This window comes from Neolamprologus brichardi, chromosome 14, assembly GCF_056152115.1.
Source record: "Neolamprologus brichardi isolate AB-2024 chromosome 14, ASM5615211v1, whole genome shotgun sequence".
Taxonomy (NCBI): Eukaryota; Metazoa; Chordata; class Actinopteri; order Cichliformes; family Cichlidae; genus Neolamprologus; species Neolamprologus brichardi.
This window is the reverse complement of record NC_142117.1, coordinates 37,276,770-37,292,550: the sequence shown is the minus strand read 5'-3', so window position 1 is coordinate 37,292,550 and position 15,781 is coordinate 37,276,770. Positions and strand designations below refer to the sequence as shown.

Below are 15,781 nucleotides of genomic sequence, written 5' to 3'. Positions count from 1 at the left end.
TGCGCACACACACACACACACACACAAACACACACACACACACACACACAAGTGTGACACCTTCAGCCCAGTTTAAGTAGGCCTGACCTGTAAAGGAGGTCATGAACCTGCAGCCTGTGTCCTTCTCCTCGTGGCTGCCAGTACCATCCAAAAAATAGACGAACAGATAAACTGATAAATGAATCGTGACAAATAGAAGAAGAATATTAAAATAAGTATTTTGATTTCCTGTGAGCCAAAGAAAGAAATTAAATTTATTCAAAGCCTTCATGGGTTTCCATGAGGTGCATCGTGTAGTGGTTCAAAGCTCTTCTCCATACAGTCTCTGTAATCTGACCAGCAGTGGTCTTATAAACGTACAACATACTTACTCGTATATATTAACTGGACCCAGTACTGAACCCTGAGGTGCTCCATAGGAAGTGTTGGCCTCATGTTTAAAGCCAATCCAAAGCTGTGAACCTTGACGTCTAACAACCTCTGTCTGTCTCTTCCAGATGTTGATGAATGCGTCTTGTCCGGTGGTTCCATTTGCGGGTCACAGCGATGTGAGAACACCATTGGTTCCTACAGCTGCCTCACTAACTGTGAGCCAGGCTACCAGGTGAACCACGCTGGGATCTGTGAAGGTGAGTCTGAGCACGTTACCGACGCTTCAGCATCCACGAGGGAGGCCTCATCTCTGCTTAGGCCGGACGAGTCGTAGAAAATGGATGAACGGATGGACTTGACTTCCTTCTCGTTTCTTCTTTCAATCAGATATTAATGAATGTGCCAACACGACAGTGTGCGGCGCCAACGCCTACTGTCAGAATCTGTTTGGAACTTACCGCTGCATTTGTGACCAAGGCTTCACCTCCGCCGCCGATGGAAAGACCTGCGTGGGTACGTGTTAGAGTGTGTGAGGATTCAAGGCTTTTGGGTCTAAAAAATACAAAAAGACATTTTAAGACTTTGGATCCTACAAATATTTTTTTCAGCATCACAATGTTTGACCCTCTAAAGCCTAACCTGTCGCTAGCATCAGATGGGTGTTTTCAACATCTGTAACTCCTGAACCATTTGCTCAATTGAAAGAATTCCAACGGTTCCTGAAAGCAGCGACGCTGCGCTTTTCAATGATGTTAGGGTCATTACGGTGATCCCAGGCACGGAGTCACAGCAGCCCCGCAAAGACAAGCATTTAATCGGGCATTTGGCTTCTTTTAACTTTCATTATTGTTTGTTTTTGCTGTTAACTTTCTTGTTTTGTGTGCCTGAGATTATTGTTTTTTTAATGGATTAATCTGCAAAACAATCTAAAAAATGTGAATGAAATGAAATGCGTTTGTGTCTTTCAGATGTGAATGAGTGTGTGTCTCTGCCGGGTGTGTGTGGCTCAGCTCGTTGTGAGAACGTGGAGGGGTCCTTCATGTGTGAATGTGACCAGGCAGGTCACAGCTACGACACGGCGGCCAGACGGTGCGTCCACGCTGCAGCTCTAGGTAAACACATACGAGACTACGTGGCTGCTGTGTAGCTGCTGCTGCTCAGGCGAGCCACAACCCAACTCCATCCCAGCCCCATGCCCTTAATAAGATTTACATCTCTTGCTCATGTTGTTGCTGTCGGGGCCTCTTCCATTGCTGCAGATGGAATAACGATCCTTGGTCTTTCTTTTCCCCAACTGCCAACAAAAGCTGCAATTCCTCTAATAGCCACTTGAGGTTGTAGTGAGTCAGTCTCCTTGTTAAAACAACCAGCTTTAAAACAGAAATAAACAAAATTTACCCCTTCTTAACAACGGTATGAGAGGAGAATGATTTTTAGAACTGACCTGACTAATTTTATTAAGGCTTAAAGTTGGCCTTGTTTGACCGACAGCTGGATGGTCACACAGGCAGCTGTAGCTGCTAGCTGTCTGCTAGGCTTCACCTCAGCTAGCTAGCATGCCTGAACTGAGCCTCTCCTCTGTGTTTGCGCTGTTTGAGCTTTTTTAATGCAATTATTGGATCAATAAAAAGGCTACTGTGAGGTTATTGTACTAAAGAGGTCTGAGCTCTGGTTCTGCTCAGTGAAATTCTTGGATCTGTGTCCTGGAGCATGCTAACCAAGCTTGATAGCATTAGCTGCTATCTTGGGTCACTTCTGGCTACAGAAAAAAACTATTTTGAAATAACCGGTGATGGTCGCCAAAGATGACCTCGCTAATTTAACTTTCATATTCTCATTTTTCTTCAGAAACAGACTCAGTCCGTGCCCGCCAATCCTCTACCTCCTCCTCCTCTTTCCACGCCAGTGTGGTGGAGCTGTCTCCGATGCTGCCGCCCCTTCCTCAGGCTCGTCCTGGCGAGGTGAGGGAGTGTTACTACAACCTGGCAGAGCGGGGAACCTGCAGCCTGCTGGCCACCAACACCACCCAGCAGGAGTGCTGCTGCACACTGGGGCAGGGCTGGGGGCTGGGCTGCCAGTACCACCCCTGCCCTACAGCATACACAGGTGGGAAAGCTTGTGTTTATAGTGAATGCAGGCCAGCTATCAACCTATCAGGACTTCAGAGCTGCGCTTTGGTTCATTTTCTGATAAAGTCTTTCTGTGTTGCAGCTGAGTTTCTAACTCTGTGTCCCAGTGGGAATGGATATGTTACAGAAGGACCAGGAGCCTTCAGCTACAGAGGTACAAACAGACCTCTTTAACCCTGACCTCACTGCATTTCACTTCCTGATGATGTTACTGGGTCACAGAGGTCGTGTCGGCACAGATACCGTTTCCAGATGTTTTCAGATATTTGCTGTGTTTTCAGAAAGTTGGGAATTAGTAACCCAGTAGGTATAAAAGTGTTTTTAAAACCCTCAGACTCAGAAAGTCTGGACTGTAAAAACAGGATCAGTAACAATCCGTACATCACAACGCTGCAGGGAGGTACAGCGGACATGAATGAGAACATCTTTGAGACACATGTGTCCTTTTTCGTGCCAGATGTGGATGAGTGTAAGCGTTTCCATCCAGAGGTGTGTAAGAACGGCGTGTGTGTCAACAACATCCCGGGATACAGCTGCTACTGCTCCAGCGGATACGTTTACAACAGCACACTGCTGGAGTGCGTCGGTACGCCGAACCGAAGCTCAGCAGCTTAATTTGCTCAAACTGATTTGAATTTCTGTGTCAATAAAGTTTTTTCCCCTCCTTGTTTGTGTCAGATCATGATGAGTGTGAAGAGGAGAGCTGTGTGGGAGGGATTTGTGTGAACACAGTTGGTTCGTATTACTGCAGCTGTCAGCCTCCTCTGGTCCTCGACGACACCCAACGAAACTGTGTCAACTCCTCCGACCTCAATGAGGGTAAACCCGAGCTTCCTGCTTCTACTTCTCCTCCCTAGAAATAATAGAAATATCCTTTATTGTCCATCATCACGGAAACTCTGGTGTTCCAGCAGCACAGCGACAGGCAGACGGAGCATGCAGACTCACACAGAAGTCGAGAAACTATATGAATCACTTCCTGCCATCAGTTTTGTTTTGCTTTCTCTGCTCTGGTGTTGACTTCTTCATGCTCTCCAGATGAGAACCTGTCCATCTGCTGGCAGCACGTGACGGCAGGCCTGGTGTGTCAGAGCGTCCTGATGGGGGCTCATGTCACCTTCACAGACTGCTGCTGTCTGTACGGGCAGGGCTGGGGGTTCAGCTGCGCCCTCTGTCCTGCCACCGACACAGGTAAACAAAAGAACCACTGGAAACTCTAAAAACATCTGGTGTCTCCTCGGGAAGGCTGTTAGGAAGACATCGAGAGGTTTTATTGTTTTTATACCTCCAGAAATCAACAAAAGCTCCAAAGCTGTGTGTATTCAGGAGAAGAATTTTAAGTCGTTAAACTGGAATTTTAGTTTAAACATCCTAAATATCATTAGTTGGTATGATGACCTTGTAGCATATTTAGCAGATTAACTGGCATTTGTCTCTCCACAGAGGCGTATGCCAGTATGTGCAGCTCGTTCCCTCCTCCGCCTCTTTTCCCGGCGACTTATCCGGACTCGGAAACGGAAGCAGGTCGAAGACGAGGGAGTGGTACAGAAAACTGTTCACATTTCCCAGTTTTATTATGAGTTTTAATCTAAAGTTGAGTTTAATTTGACTTTCTCGTTCCTCCTCGTGAACTCAGCTTCTCCAAACCTGCCTCCTTATGGAGGCGACTACTTCCCTGTGATTCCCGGCAGAGACTACGGTCGCTCCGACTATGACGACTACTCTCCAGCAGAGGGCAGCAGGTCAGGCTTCAGAGGGAGGGTGCCAGATGAAACGTATCGTAGGCCTGAGTACAGGTGAGACCGAACTCATGGCTGTCGCTGTTCTAATAATCATCAGGTTACGTTAACAGATGTTTGTGTGTCACAGCACTGGTTACTACTCCGAGGGAGACTACAGGGCTCCGGACAGCTCCCAGTCCAGACCGCCTCCCTTCGGCATTCCTCCGGACCCACGAGCTGACATTGGGCTTGGAGTCCTGCCTCCTCCACCATCCAGGCCCGACGGTCCTCCTCTCAGCCTGGCCCCGCTGCCTGGAGGGCGCTACGAGGAGACAGAGGAGGAAGAGGAGGGCAGGGCGTGGAGGCCGGGGCCGCCCTTCCCTTCTTTCACCGACAGGAGCGGAGGAGGAGGAGGAGTACCGAGGAGGCTGTATGAGAGTGAGTCCAGAAACAAAACTCTTATTTAAAATGCAAAGAAAAATATAAAAACGTGTGAACATAAAGCGCTGCTTCAGTGCTGAGGTCAAAGGTCGCGGTGGACCGGGACAGGCCAGGTGAGCAGCAGGTGAACTACCTGAAACTACCAACACAGTGAAGCCTGGTTTCTCTCGTCTCTCAGGGCGTTACGAGTCATACGCCAGCCTGAGCACAGCTGAGGATTGTGGGATACTGCACGGCTGTGAGAACGGCAGGTGCATTCGTGTTGCAGAGGGTTACACCTGCGACTGTTACCAAGGATACGAGCTGGACATGACCACTATGACCTGCATAGGTAAGGCTGCAGAGAAGAGCACAGATCACTATGAGACAGCAAAGATAAACTGTTAAAGCCTCAATCACAGACGCACAGAGACCCGATTCACATTTCCCCCCAGCAATTCAATTCAATTTTATTTATATAGCGCCAAATCACAACAAAAGTCGCCCCAAGGCGCTTCATAGATACAGAGAAAAACCCAACAATCATACGACCCCCTATGAGCAGCACTTTGGTGACAGTGGGAAGGAAAAACTCCCTTTTAACAGGAAGAAACCTCCAGCAGAACCAGGCTCAGGGAGGGGCGGGGCCATCTGCTGCGACCGGTTGGGGTGCCGGTTGGCGACCAGCAGTTGCCAGGCAGTCGTCCTTTGCTGTGTGACCGGGGCTTGATGAATCACATTTATATGTTAGATTTCCTGTACTGAATTACTGATTGTGTGTGTTTGCAGATGTAAATGAGTGTGAGGACAGCGTCAGGATTGAGTACCCGTGCGTGAACGCTCGCTGCGTGAACACCGACGGCTCGTACCGCTGCGTCTGCAGGAGAGGATACGTCATGTCTCGCAGACCGAACCACTGTGTGGCTGCTTAGAGCAGAGTGCGCTGGACTGGGATCCGTAGACCAGCGCAGACTGGCTCAGGCTTTTTTATTCTCCAGATTAGATAAACTAGACTTGACCAGGCGAGAATAGACTGGACACTAAGACTCTAGATTGCACTAAACTGGGCAAAGCTAGACTGGGTTAGCCTAAACAGGGCGACGTCTGATTAGAGAGCAACTCATCGTCCTGGTTTAACACACTTCACTAATGCCTCCACAATCCAGACCTAAATACAGCCTCCATTTGTTCACCTCACCTGTGTTGCAGGTGGATTGTGTTTGTTTTTCTTTAACTGGGCAGGTAGTTATCAGACATGTGGTAGTTTGGACCTGAGTGGTGATAAAAGCAACGATAAATCAGTGTGTCTGTTAGAGCCCAGCGTGGTTGCTGTAAAACAGCTGGTTGCCTCAAATTGTGTGTAATTCAGTCAGAGTTCATACATAAACCTGAGCAAATCAACGTGTCATCATCTCAAACCCCCGTAGGAAGCCAGGATTATCCTTGGATGGCCCCATGGATGAGTATTCTTATTATACTGCAGTATTTACTCCATTTGGACACACATCTGTTTCATCACCTCATGTGGTGTGGAGTGGACATGGAAAATTCAGTGACACACAGCAAATATCACCTAATATTATAATAACTTTATAAAGCATAAAAACATCAGGGCGAAAACTCTGTTTTAGGGAACAAAAGGTTTGGCCTAAAGGGGACACATCATCATCATCATCATTATTATTGTTATTATTATTATTATTGTTATTATCACTTTCATCTACATTTTTATTCCTGGACTCCACTAGAGTAGCTTCACACACAGTGGCACATTAATCTAATCGACACGAGCCGATTTTGTTTCTGTCTCTTTAAGGCCCCCCTCCCTATGAGCCCACATTCTTCTGATTGGCCAGCTTCTGGAAGCCTGTTGGGGAGCAGCTCCCAGTGATTCTGGCTTGTACTTCCTTTATTCTGTTAGCTGACTCACTGTCGAAGCTTTTGTTTCCCTCTGTATTTCAAACTCTAACTCGTCACAGGAAACAGAATTCGTCTCCTTTAATATTCAAATGTTCGTAGCTGATGTATGAGTCGGTGGTGCAGTCCACTCCACAGGCCTCTAAAGAGTGTGGGAGTTGAATGTTCCAATCAGACTAAAGACTTGATTAAAGTTTGTAAAGTTAACGACTCGTACCTCCTTGAAGCGTCGTGCCCAGTCTGACCCAGTCTAGCCCTGTTTGACCCCGTTTCATTTAAAGCACTACACAAGGAACCAAGCTGCACCCAAAGCCCACCAATACACTCACTGGTCACTTTATTAGGTACACCTCTGCAGTAGGGTTGGACGCCCTTTTTCCTGTTTTAGTTCTTCATGTCTCAACATGTTTCTACTAGAGAACTGCTGCTCACTGGGTATTTCCTCTTTTTCAGACCGTTCCCTGTAAACACAGAGATGGTTGGTGGGAAAATCCCAGTTACAGCAGTTTCTGAAACACTCAGACCAACAACAACACATCACCTGTCTTACCCATTCTGATGCACAGTTTGAAACTCAGCAGGTCGCCTCGACCACATCTTTGCACACTGGGTTAAGCCGTGTGATTGGCTGATAAGACATTTGGGCTAACAAGCAGTTAAACAGGTGTACCTAATAAAGTGACAGATGAATGTAGGTTTTCCATGACACACTGTCAGGATGTGGTCATGTACAGCAAAACAAAAGGACTGAAGTTGTCCTGTAGGTGAAGAAATGCTTTATGTATGTTTGCTTTGTTTAACCAGCAGATTTGTGAAGTTCGGATAAGTCTTTACAGACGTAATCGTCAGCTTTATTTATACAGCTAGCTCTGGTGTGCTACAGTAAATTAAAGTAGAACGATGTGTTCAATTAAACTGAGATTAAAAAGGAGTCAATGTATTTAACATATGCATTCATAAAATGACCAGCCTCAGTTCTTACCGTTTTAGCATGAGCCTAAATACAAACGTGTTAAGCTAGTACACTCACTATGTGCTACAGTCAAAGCTAGCGTAACCTAAAGTTATGCTAATTAAAGACTTTAAATGTTAGCTATCAAGCACTAGCTAATATTTTGTTCTAAAAGTTACTGCAATATTTAACTTAATATTCAACACACCTAGTAAGCTTACTAATGAGCTATTAGCTTGAAAAATATTAATGCACGTGTGCTCATTAGCTATTAGCACACTACCGAATGAAGAAGCAGGGAGTTTTAGTTTGACGCACTGTTCTACTTCAAAATAATTTTCTGTGTAGTCGCAAATATACTGACGCAACAGTTTTAGAAGACTGCATTTAATTCTTTTGACTGAATATTTGTTTATTTTCTAGCCATGTTTGCTAGCTAGTGATCTGTTAGCTGCAGGATAATAGGCTAGTTTTTTTTTTCTCTACTAGATATTGATTATTGAAATACCATGGCAACGGGTTCACAGTCCCCTAGTTTGTGCCTTTTAATTGTTGATTTATATTTTATGGTAACATTTATTAACTTTTGATATGTTAGACGAGATTTAAAAAAAAACTAACTTGGAACAGAAATTATTTTTTTTACTGAAAGTTGTTTATTTACCAAAGTACTAACATACTGAGTCAGAATTCCCAGAGTTTGTTTACTATAATAACCAAAGTAAATATTCTGTCAGCCTTTTAGCAGCGAGTGGACTGTTAACTGTTAGCTCAAGAGCTAATTTATAAGCTAAGCTTCCCAACAGTTTCACAAATGATATCGTTTTGAAATTCAGATATGTACAAAATGTCACAGAAAATCTCCTTTGTGAACAGACATTCCTAACTTTAAATATTAGGACAGTTATATGTTCTTTAGTACGGAACAGGAATAGGGCCACTGTTTAAAAAAACTTTAATCTCTTTAATCTGTTTAATTCTGAGATTAAGTCAGAATTCGGACAAAAAAGTTTTTTCCTCAGATTTCTAAAAGAAAAAAAAACAGGACGTGCCCGTTTTTTCCCCAGTGTGCCTAATCCTCTTCCGTACATTTCAGACTGTGCATTAAAATATTGGCTTTAATCTGAGCAGGTTTATATCACTGTAAAATTATCTGCTACCTTTTTCTAACTTTTAGATTTCAGTGATCATCTGATTCACAGTCTGATTCTATTTATTTGTCTTCATGTCATCAAATCTCAGGTGCGTCTCCAAACACGTCGCATCTGATCGACGCAAATTTGGGGTTTTTTTGTGACAGCGTGATTTTCAAATTGATTTGAATTGAATTAATTTTCGATAACCTAGAAAGTGACGTTTACAGGCATGTGAAACATTGTAGTTAAACCAAACTGTCTTTTTAAAAAATGTATTTGTGTGTAAAAATAATAGAAAAGTCTAGAAACGGTGGTTTCGTGTGATGTTCTGCCTCTAGCCTCGAGTAAACACCTGCCTGCTAACACAGAGTCTCACTAAACTTAACGCACATGAACATCAGCAGATACATTTTAATTTGCCGAGAACTGCTGAGAACGTGGCCAGACTTTAGGTTGAACCTGTTTGTGGGAATTTTAACTAAACTTTGGAACGTCACATGACTTTTTGAAATACTCGCTGTTTTGCCGACATGTCTGTACTTTTGTTTTCCAGAACATGAATAGAAACTTTATGCAGTTTCCACTCCTGAACATACTGGAAGCTGTGCTCACTCATATTGTGTACATAATAATTCACCTGCTCACTGAATAATCTTTATTTTGACCATAATATTTCTGGCCTGTAAGAGAACGTGTTGATTGTGTTTTATTAACCTCTCGATGCAGTTAACGTGCTGAAGCGTAGCGTGATGAACTTCCTGTTTCCTGTCTCCAAGTATACCATGCACTGTTCCACGTTTATGCTCACGTGGCACGTTTTGTACATTTTGGTCTCTGATGTTTGTTAACTTTGCTAATGATTCACACTTTTATCACTGTTTGTATGACATGAAATGAAAATATATTTGCACATGTTTATTGAAACCTGCTTCCGTGGTTTTGTTTCCCTTCTTTATAATCTGTAGGACAGGAAGAGCAGCTGGGAGCAAAGGTCGTGCACTCCGGTCACTACGGAGATATAAGCATTTTACACTGGCTGCTTTTTTGCACTTATAAACACTGCAGTATGTTAGCGGGTCACAAATACACAACAGTGGTGAATCCTTCCAACAGAGGAAAGGAAACTCGTACCGTGAGCTGTATGTGAGGCTGGACATGAAGAACCTCTATCAGCTGACTAATCAGAGATGGACAGGATGTGCAGCAGGTTAGCATGATTAGTGTCAGGCAGAGGATGTTGGAGCATGAGGAGATACTGGTTTAGAGGCTTCTCTGTACTCCAGCTTAACTCAGGGATTCCAGCTCAAATTTCCGACCCAGGATTTCCAACTTCATGGAGCGCATGTAACTTCCTGCTTCTGTCCTTGCTGCACTCTGCAGGCTGTTTGAACATCTTCAGTTGTCAGCCTCGCATTGCACACAAACACATGTCAAACAGTGTGTGTGACAGTGAAATGAGGTCATCTATAAGGAGAATTACGTCTTAAATGTAATGGCGTTCTTGTAGACTGAACTCTGATAGGTTGTTAATAAGAGGAGCGGAACCAGCAGCAGTCACTGGTCTGACTGGTCTGCTGCTGGTATCAGCGTTACGTCCTGAGCTCTTTGTTTACACTGTCCACTGTTGGAAAGCTGCATTAGCGTGTTGCTAACAGTTAACCGTTGTTGCGGAGTCACCTCAGGTGATGCTCGTGTGCTGGCCGGCTCCAATCCTCCACCTGGCTCCATAACCTTAATGCCTGTGTGTGTAGATCCAGGCCTGTAAGCCACTTTGTATTATAGGCCAATCTGTCCACACACACTCTCACCTGCAGGCAGCATTAATGGAATTACAGACGTCCACCCAATACGAGGCTGAAGCCGTGAGCCAGCGGAATATCAGCTTTCAGCCGCAGATCCTCCAGCGCTGGTTACACACCACAGCAGATATTCTGCTTCAGCACACGCTCAGTTGAGCCTCCACCCTGCAGTTAAAAGAAAGCGAAGAATAAACTTCTTCAACTTCTTTAATTCAAGGTTCAACGTAAATAATTTAACACAATATCAAAGATTTTACAGAAAATCAACGCAGAAGCATCAAGACCACAAAAATCTGAGAAACAGAAAATCTCACACACGTCCACCTGCAGCTCCAACGCTGTCCTGTAGACCAGCGGTCCCCAACCCCCGGGTCTTGGACCGGTACCAGTCCGTGAGTCGTTTGGTACCGGGACGCGAAAGTTGAGGCTCAGGTGTGAAATGTATAGTTTTCAGGGTTTTTATCGGTTTTCAGCGTTATTTTGTTATCGTTTTTATCGCTAACTCGGTTTTCCTGGGTCTTTTCACGTGTGTTATGAATAAATCTTCTTTTTTTCGGTACCAGTACTAGTTTTATTTTGTTGTATTTATCCGCGACACCTTAAAGGCCGGTCCATGAAAATATTGTCGGGCATAAACCGGTCCGTGGCGCAAAAAAGGTTGGAGACCGCTGCTGTAGACGGTATAAAAGATGGACGCCATCGCCATGACGTCACCTGCTCATTTCTGAACGAGGTTGAAAAGCCTGGGTTGAGAGTTCCTGTAGTCTGGCCAATGAAACAGTTGCTGTGTGGACAACTGACCAACAGCAAGTCCAGGAACAAATGGAAACTTTTACTGCTCAGCCGTGTCTGTAATCAAACCTCTGTAACTTTGCTTCAGCAGCATCAGGTCATGTTCACACGCTGAAAGACTTTCTTGTAAAACAAAAGGGAGGCCTATCAAAACAAACGTTTATTGGGAACCATTGTTTTAGGGCGAGAGCGTGTCGCTGTGACAACCACACTTTGCCCGAAGGAGCTGGGCTTAAGGAGTTAAGGACTGCAGGTTGAACGAAGCTGCTCCACGTTCCCTTGCAGACACCTTTACCTGCTCACATTAACCAAAATAGAGTGTAATAGGATGGAGGCAGAAGCACTGCTGCACGATGGGCTGTGACTGCAGGAGCATGAAGGCTCACGTTAATAAACGAGTCCTGCTGATGGATGCACTCCTGGAGGCCTGCAGGGTCTGACACGAGGTTGACCCAGATCTGATGGAGGTGAGTGGGTCAGCTGATGCCGCAGGCTTCACTGACAGACCTCTCGGCTCAGATTAGCTCTCTGCACTCCAGGATGATTCGCGGCTGCGCATAAAATGCAAACTTCAAACAGGCGCTGATGGCAGAAAGACGGCATGAAACCCCGGTTTACCCCACGGAGCCCCGCTGTCAGATATAACAATGTCCGTGACGCTGGGTTTAACAAATAACTGCTCAAAGTTTTAAAAACATGTTTGGCGCCATCTGCTGTCAGCACGGGGCGTGACGTCATGCGATTGGTTGGCTAACATTAGTTTATGTTAGCTAAGTAGTGACGGGATCGATAACTCACAGGAAGATAAGGACACTGAAACTAAACAGCAGTGTGAGGGGCCGTTTAGTGCTGCAGCAGCGAGTTTATTTTAAACCGAGGACATACTGTGTGTAACAGGAAGTGGCTGTTCGCTGTTTGGCCTGCTGCACTCAGACAGGATGATCCAGCTGTTAGCCGCTGTTCTGGGAATCCATCCTACCCGTCGTTTATGCGCACAACACGAAATTAAGTGCCAAACCATCCTACCTGAATGTGACCTACAAGCAGAGATGGGCAGTAATGCGTTATTGTAATCTGATTACTTTTTTTAAAAGTAATGAGTAAAGTAAGGGATTACTATTGCAAAAAAGGTAATTAGATTACCGTTACTTTCCCGTAGGAACGCTGCGTTACTGCGTTACTAAAACCATGATTTTTTGCGAGAATGTCTCATGACAGTGACGTAAGCGAGTGCGACGTTCGTGACAACAGCTGTGTGCAGATCAACAATGGATCATATATCGAGTGCAGAGAGAGTATGAGCGTGCAGCGTTTAAAGCGTGGAAGTACTGACCTTACTTTGAGTTTGATTCCATAAAAAGTGACAAAAACATTAGTGTCCGTTGTGTGTGGGAAGAAAACTTCTTTTTACAGCGAAAAAAACCCTAAACTTCCAAACAAGCACCGAGTAGCTACGACGTAATGGGAAACTCACAGAGAAACTCGCGGATTCTTCCACTGACCGCGGCACACCTGCACCAGGGTAAACCTCCGCCTACCCCACTCCTGCTTTACAGGTGAAAATAGAGCAACAGGACCGCTAGTCTTTGACTTTATTTATTTTCTGCTGTGTTTTACTTGCATCTATTTGAAAGACTGAGTGTAAACACACAAAATTTTATTTTATGTGCTGGAATGTGCAGAAAATAGGTTTAAATGTTAAACTAATTTCTTCCAGTCAGAGAATGTTGCATATAATTAAATGTTTGTTTGATGCATAAAGTTAAAAGATTAAAACTAATAAAACAAGTTTTAAAAAGAGACTTTTCCATTTGATTACATTTTGTATGATGATTATGCAGAAAAAGTAGAATTGGGCTGAAAGATCTATCGCTTTATCACCTATTCAGGTTGTAAATCGTGTTTTTAAAAAGTAACTAAGTAACTAAGTAATTAATTACTTTTGAAAATAAGTAATCAGTAATTAGTTACTGATTACTTTTTTCAAGTAACTTGACCAACACTGCCTACAAGCATACTTTAACGGGTAACATGAAGTGGCAAACTGTCCTGGCTTTAAGAATATGAGCTACAAGCATACTCTGATGGGCAACGTTAAGTGGCAAACCATCATACCTACTTAAATTTGTGCTGGAATTACTCTGTGACAGCAGAAATGTGCATAAACTACTTACGGTAGGACATTTTGCCAAAGTAGGATGGTTTGTCAGAACACTGTAATGTTTGCGTTTGTAAATGAGGACTTTGGAGGAGAGCCTGTGTGAGCCAGGAGCCTGATCTTTCCTCCTCTGAGCTATTTTATCCAGTAAAATAACCTCTGTCTGTTGACACGGTTACAGCCAGCACATGCTCAGAGACCCTAGCATGATCAGGAATCCCATCAGCACCTCTGCAGGGAGGAAAAAGTTTGGAGACCTTTGTTTTTTCCTCACATCATCTCACTGACTGTTTACTGAGTAAAAGTGAAGGCCCGGTGTAAGTGAAGGAGACTGTTGTCTGTTGTGCGTATGTGTGATCCAGTAACCTGCTGGGTTGTTTTGGGAAAAGAGAGAATATTTTATTCCATAAAATCGTGCTGATCGCATCTGTCGAACATCTGCTTTCAATTCACTTTTATTTATACAGCTCTAAATCACAACAACAGTCGCCTCAAGGTCTTTATATTGTAAGGTCGACCCTACAATAATACATACAGAGAGAAACCCAACAATCATATGACCCCTATGAGCAGCACTTTGGCGACAGTGGGAAGGAAAAACTCCCTTTTAACAGGAAGAAACCTCCAGCAGAACCAGGCTCAGGGAGGGGCGGGGCCATCTGCTGTGGTTGGTTGGGGTGAGAGAAGGAAGACAGGATAAAGACATGCTGTGGAAGAGAGACAGAGGTTAATAACAGATATGATTCAATGCAGAGAGGTCTGTTAACACCACAGCTGACTACAGGGCTCGGCCTGATGAGGAACAGCTGGGGTGTTGGACTCCAGTTTGTGGTGTGGTGGCTCAAACAGGCTCCTCCACAGTCCTCATTTATAAAGTGCTGTACAAACACCAACGTCACAACTAACAGCGTGATTTTCCTGTTGGAGCGCAGCGAACAGTCACTTCCTGCTAAAGACAGTGAAGTGGACAGTATGTCCTCGGTTTAACATAAATGATCCTCTGTGGGAAGATTCATACCTGCATGTCAGAGTTTTCCCATAATTCATAGCTGGTGACATCTATGACATGGAGCCAACCACTTCTTCGTGGTGTCATTGGCTCCGTGTCCAACCTCCACCCTGGAGGACCAGGTGCTGATTCGGTTGCCCGACCTGGTTAGACCTACCAGAGCATCATCACCCGTCAGCCTCCCACCTCAGTAAGACCCGGGAGAAGACGGTAGAGAGGCACAGACTGAGTGGACACAAAGGCTGAAGTAAACAGGACTCATCCTTTAACTTTCAGCTGTGTTTGAATCATCAGCTGAACATCCTGCGACAGACGGACAGACGGGTCTGGTTACGCAGCTCTTATGAAACAGCAGATGTAGGTGAGACTGATCTGAGCTGCCTGAACGTCTGAGTGCAAGATTAGGACACTGTGTGTGTGTGTGTGTGTGTGTGTGTGTGTGTGTTTACATCACACACCTCGCTGTCAGAAAGTTGCTGCTTCAGCAGCCTCAATCCTCGCTGCTCGGGTCAGCGCCCTGAACACAAAGTGGTTTTCAAGTGTTTCTCGTCCTTCATGTCATCAGTTATTGATGTAAAAAAAACAAAAACAAAAACATGATCTACGGTGGATAAAACACTTTTTTTTAAATAGAAGTTTTATAAAAGTTTTACCCAAACTTAAGAATCTGTGACATCGTTATCGGCGTCTGGCCAGATGTTCAGGCAGCTCGAAACAACACGACAAAACAAAAAGTTCTAATCTGGAAATGAAATGAAATGCATGAAAAGTTGCTGAAGCAGGACCGCTGCTCGTTCTCAGCTCCACACTTCCTTCTGTCTCAGGGCCTCACTTCATCCTCTGTCTGAAACATGCGTCTCTTTAAAGTCCCTAAAACGGCCTCTTCCTTCTGACTGGCCAGCGTCCGGAAGCCCGCAGTGGGGCAAAAAAACAGGGTCATAGCTGTACTGATTGTGTTTTGTGATGGCGTGAAAGTAGGAAAAGTAGGAAAAGTAGGAACATTTTCAAGGCTCCTGAACGCCTCACGGACCTTCAGGCTTCACGTGCTCCTAGCGTCTTTTTTTTTTTTTTTTTTTTTTTTTTTACCGTCATCCAGTTTCATGAATTAAAGTATGCTTGTATTTGTGTGTTGCATATTTACAGCTGTAGACGTACAGGGTGACATCACCGTGGCCTACATCTGTCACTGTCCAAATCAATAGAGATGATTGGTGGAAGAAGAGGAGAAGCTAACCCCCACCACGCCCTCTCAGAGAAGCAATATGCTGATTGGCTGATCCTACAGGCCCCGCCCCCTCACTCCCATCCCTTGCGATGACAGAACAAACCGATAAATAACAGTGCAGACTCCTGAAAGCCTCAGATGTCCCTCTGAG

General features: G+C 44.6%; 1 protein-coding gene across 5 annotated transcripts in view; it reads left to right on the top strand.

Moving 5' to 3' along the window:
* Nucleotides 1–9,571, top strand: part of ltbp4 (latent transforming growth factor beta binding protein 4) — a 62,547-nt gene extending 52,976 nt beyond the window's left edge. For all 5 annotated transcript variants that reach the window (XM_087851284.1, XM_087851283.1, XM_087851281.1 and 2 more), the window contains 13 exons: nt 498–629; nt 760–885; nt 1,341–1,484; nt 2,221–2,478; nt 2,584–2,655; nt 2,959–3,087; nt 3,180–3,320; nt 3,540–3,692; nt 3,945–4,043; nt 4,138–4,297; nt 4,371–4,660; nt 4,842–4,994; nt 5,432–9,571. In XM_087851284.1, the coding sequence (XP_087707410.1) occupies nt 498–629; nt 760–885; nt 1,341–1,484; nt 2,221–2,478; nt 2,584–2,655; nt 2,959–3,087; nt 3,180–3,320; nt 3,540–3,692; nt 3,945–4,043; nt 4,138–4,297; nt 4,371–4,660; nt 4,842–4,994; nt 5,432–5,574 (2,000 nt within the window). In that variant the 3' untranslated portion in view covers nt 5,575–9,571. The remainder of the gene's footprint in view (nt 1–497; nt 630–759; nt 886–1,340; nt 1,485–2,220; nt 2,479–2,583; nt 2,656–2,958; nt 3,088–3,179; nt 3,321–3,539; nt 3,693–3,944; nt 4,044–4,137; nt 4,298–4,370; nt 4,661–4,841; nt 4,995–5,431) is intronic.
* The last annotated feature ends 6,210 nt before the right edge of the window (nt 9,572–15,781 follow it).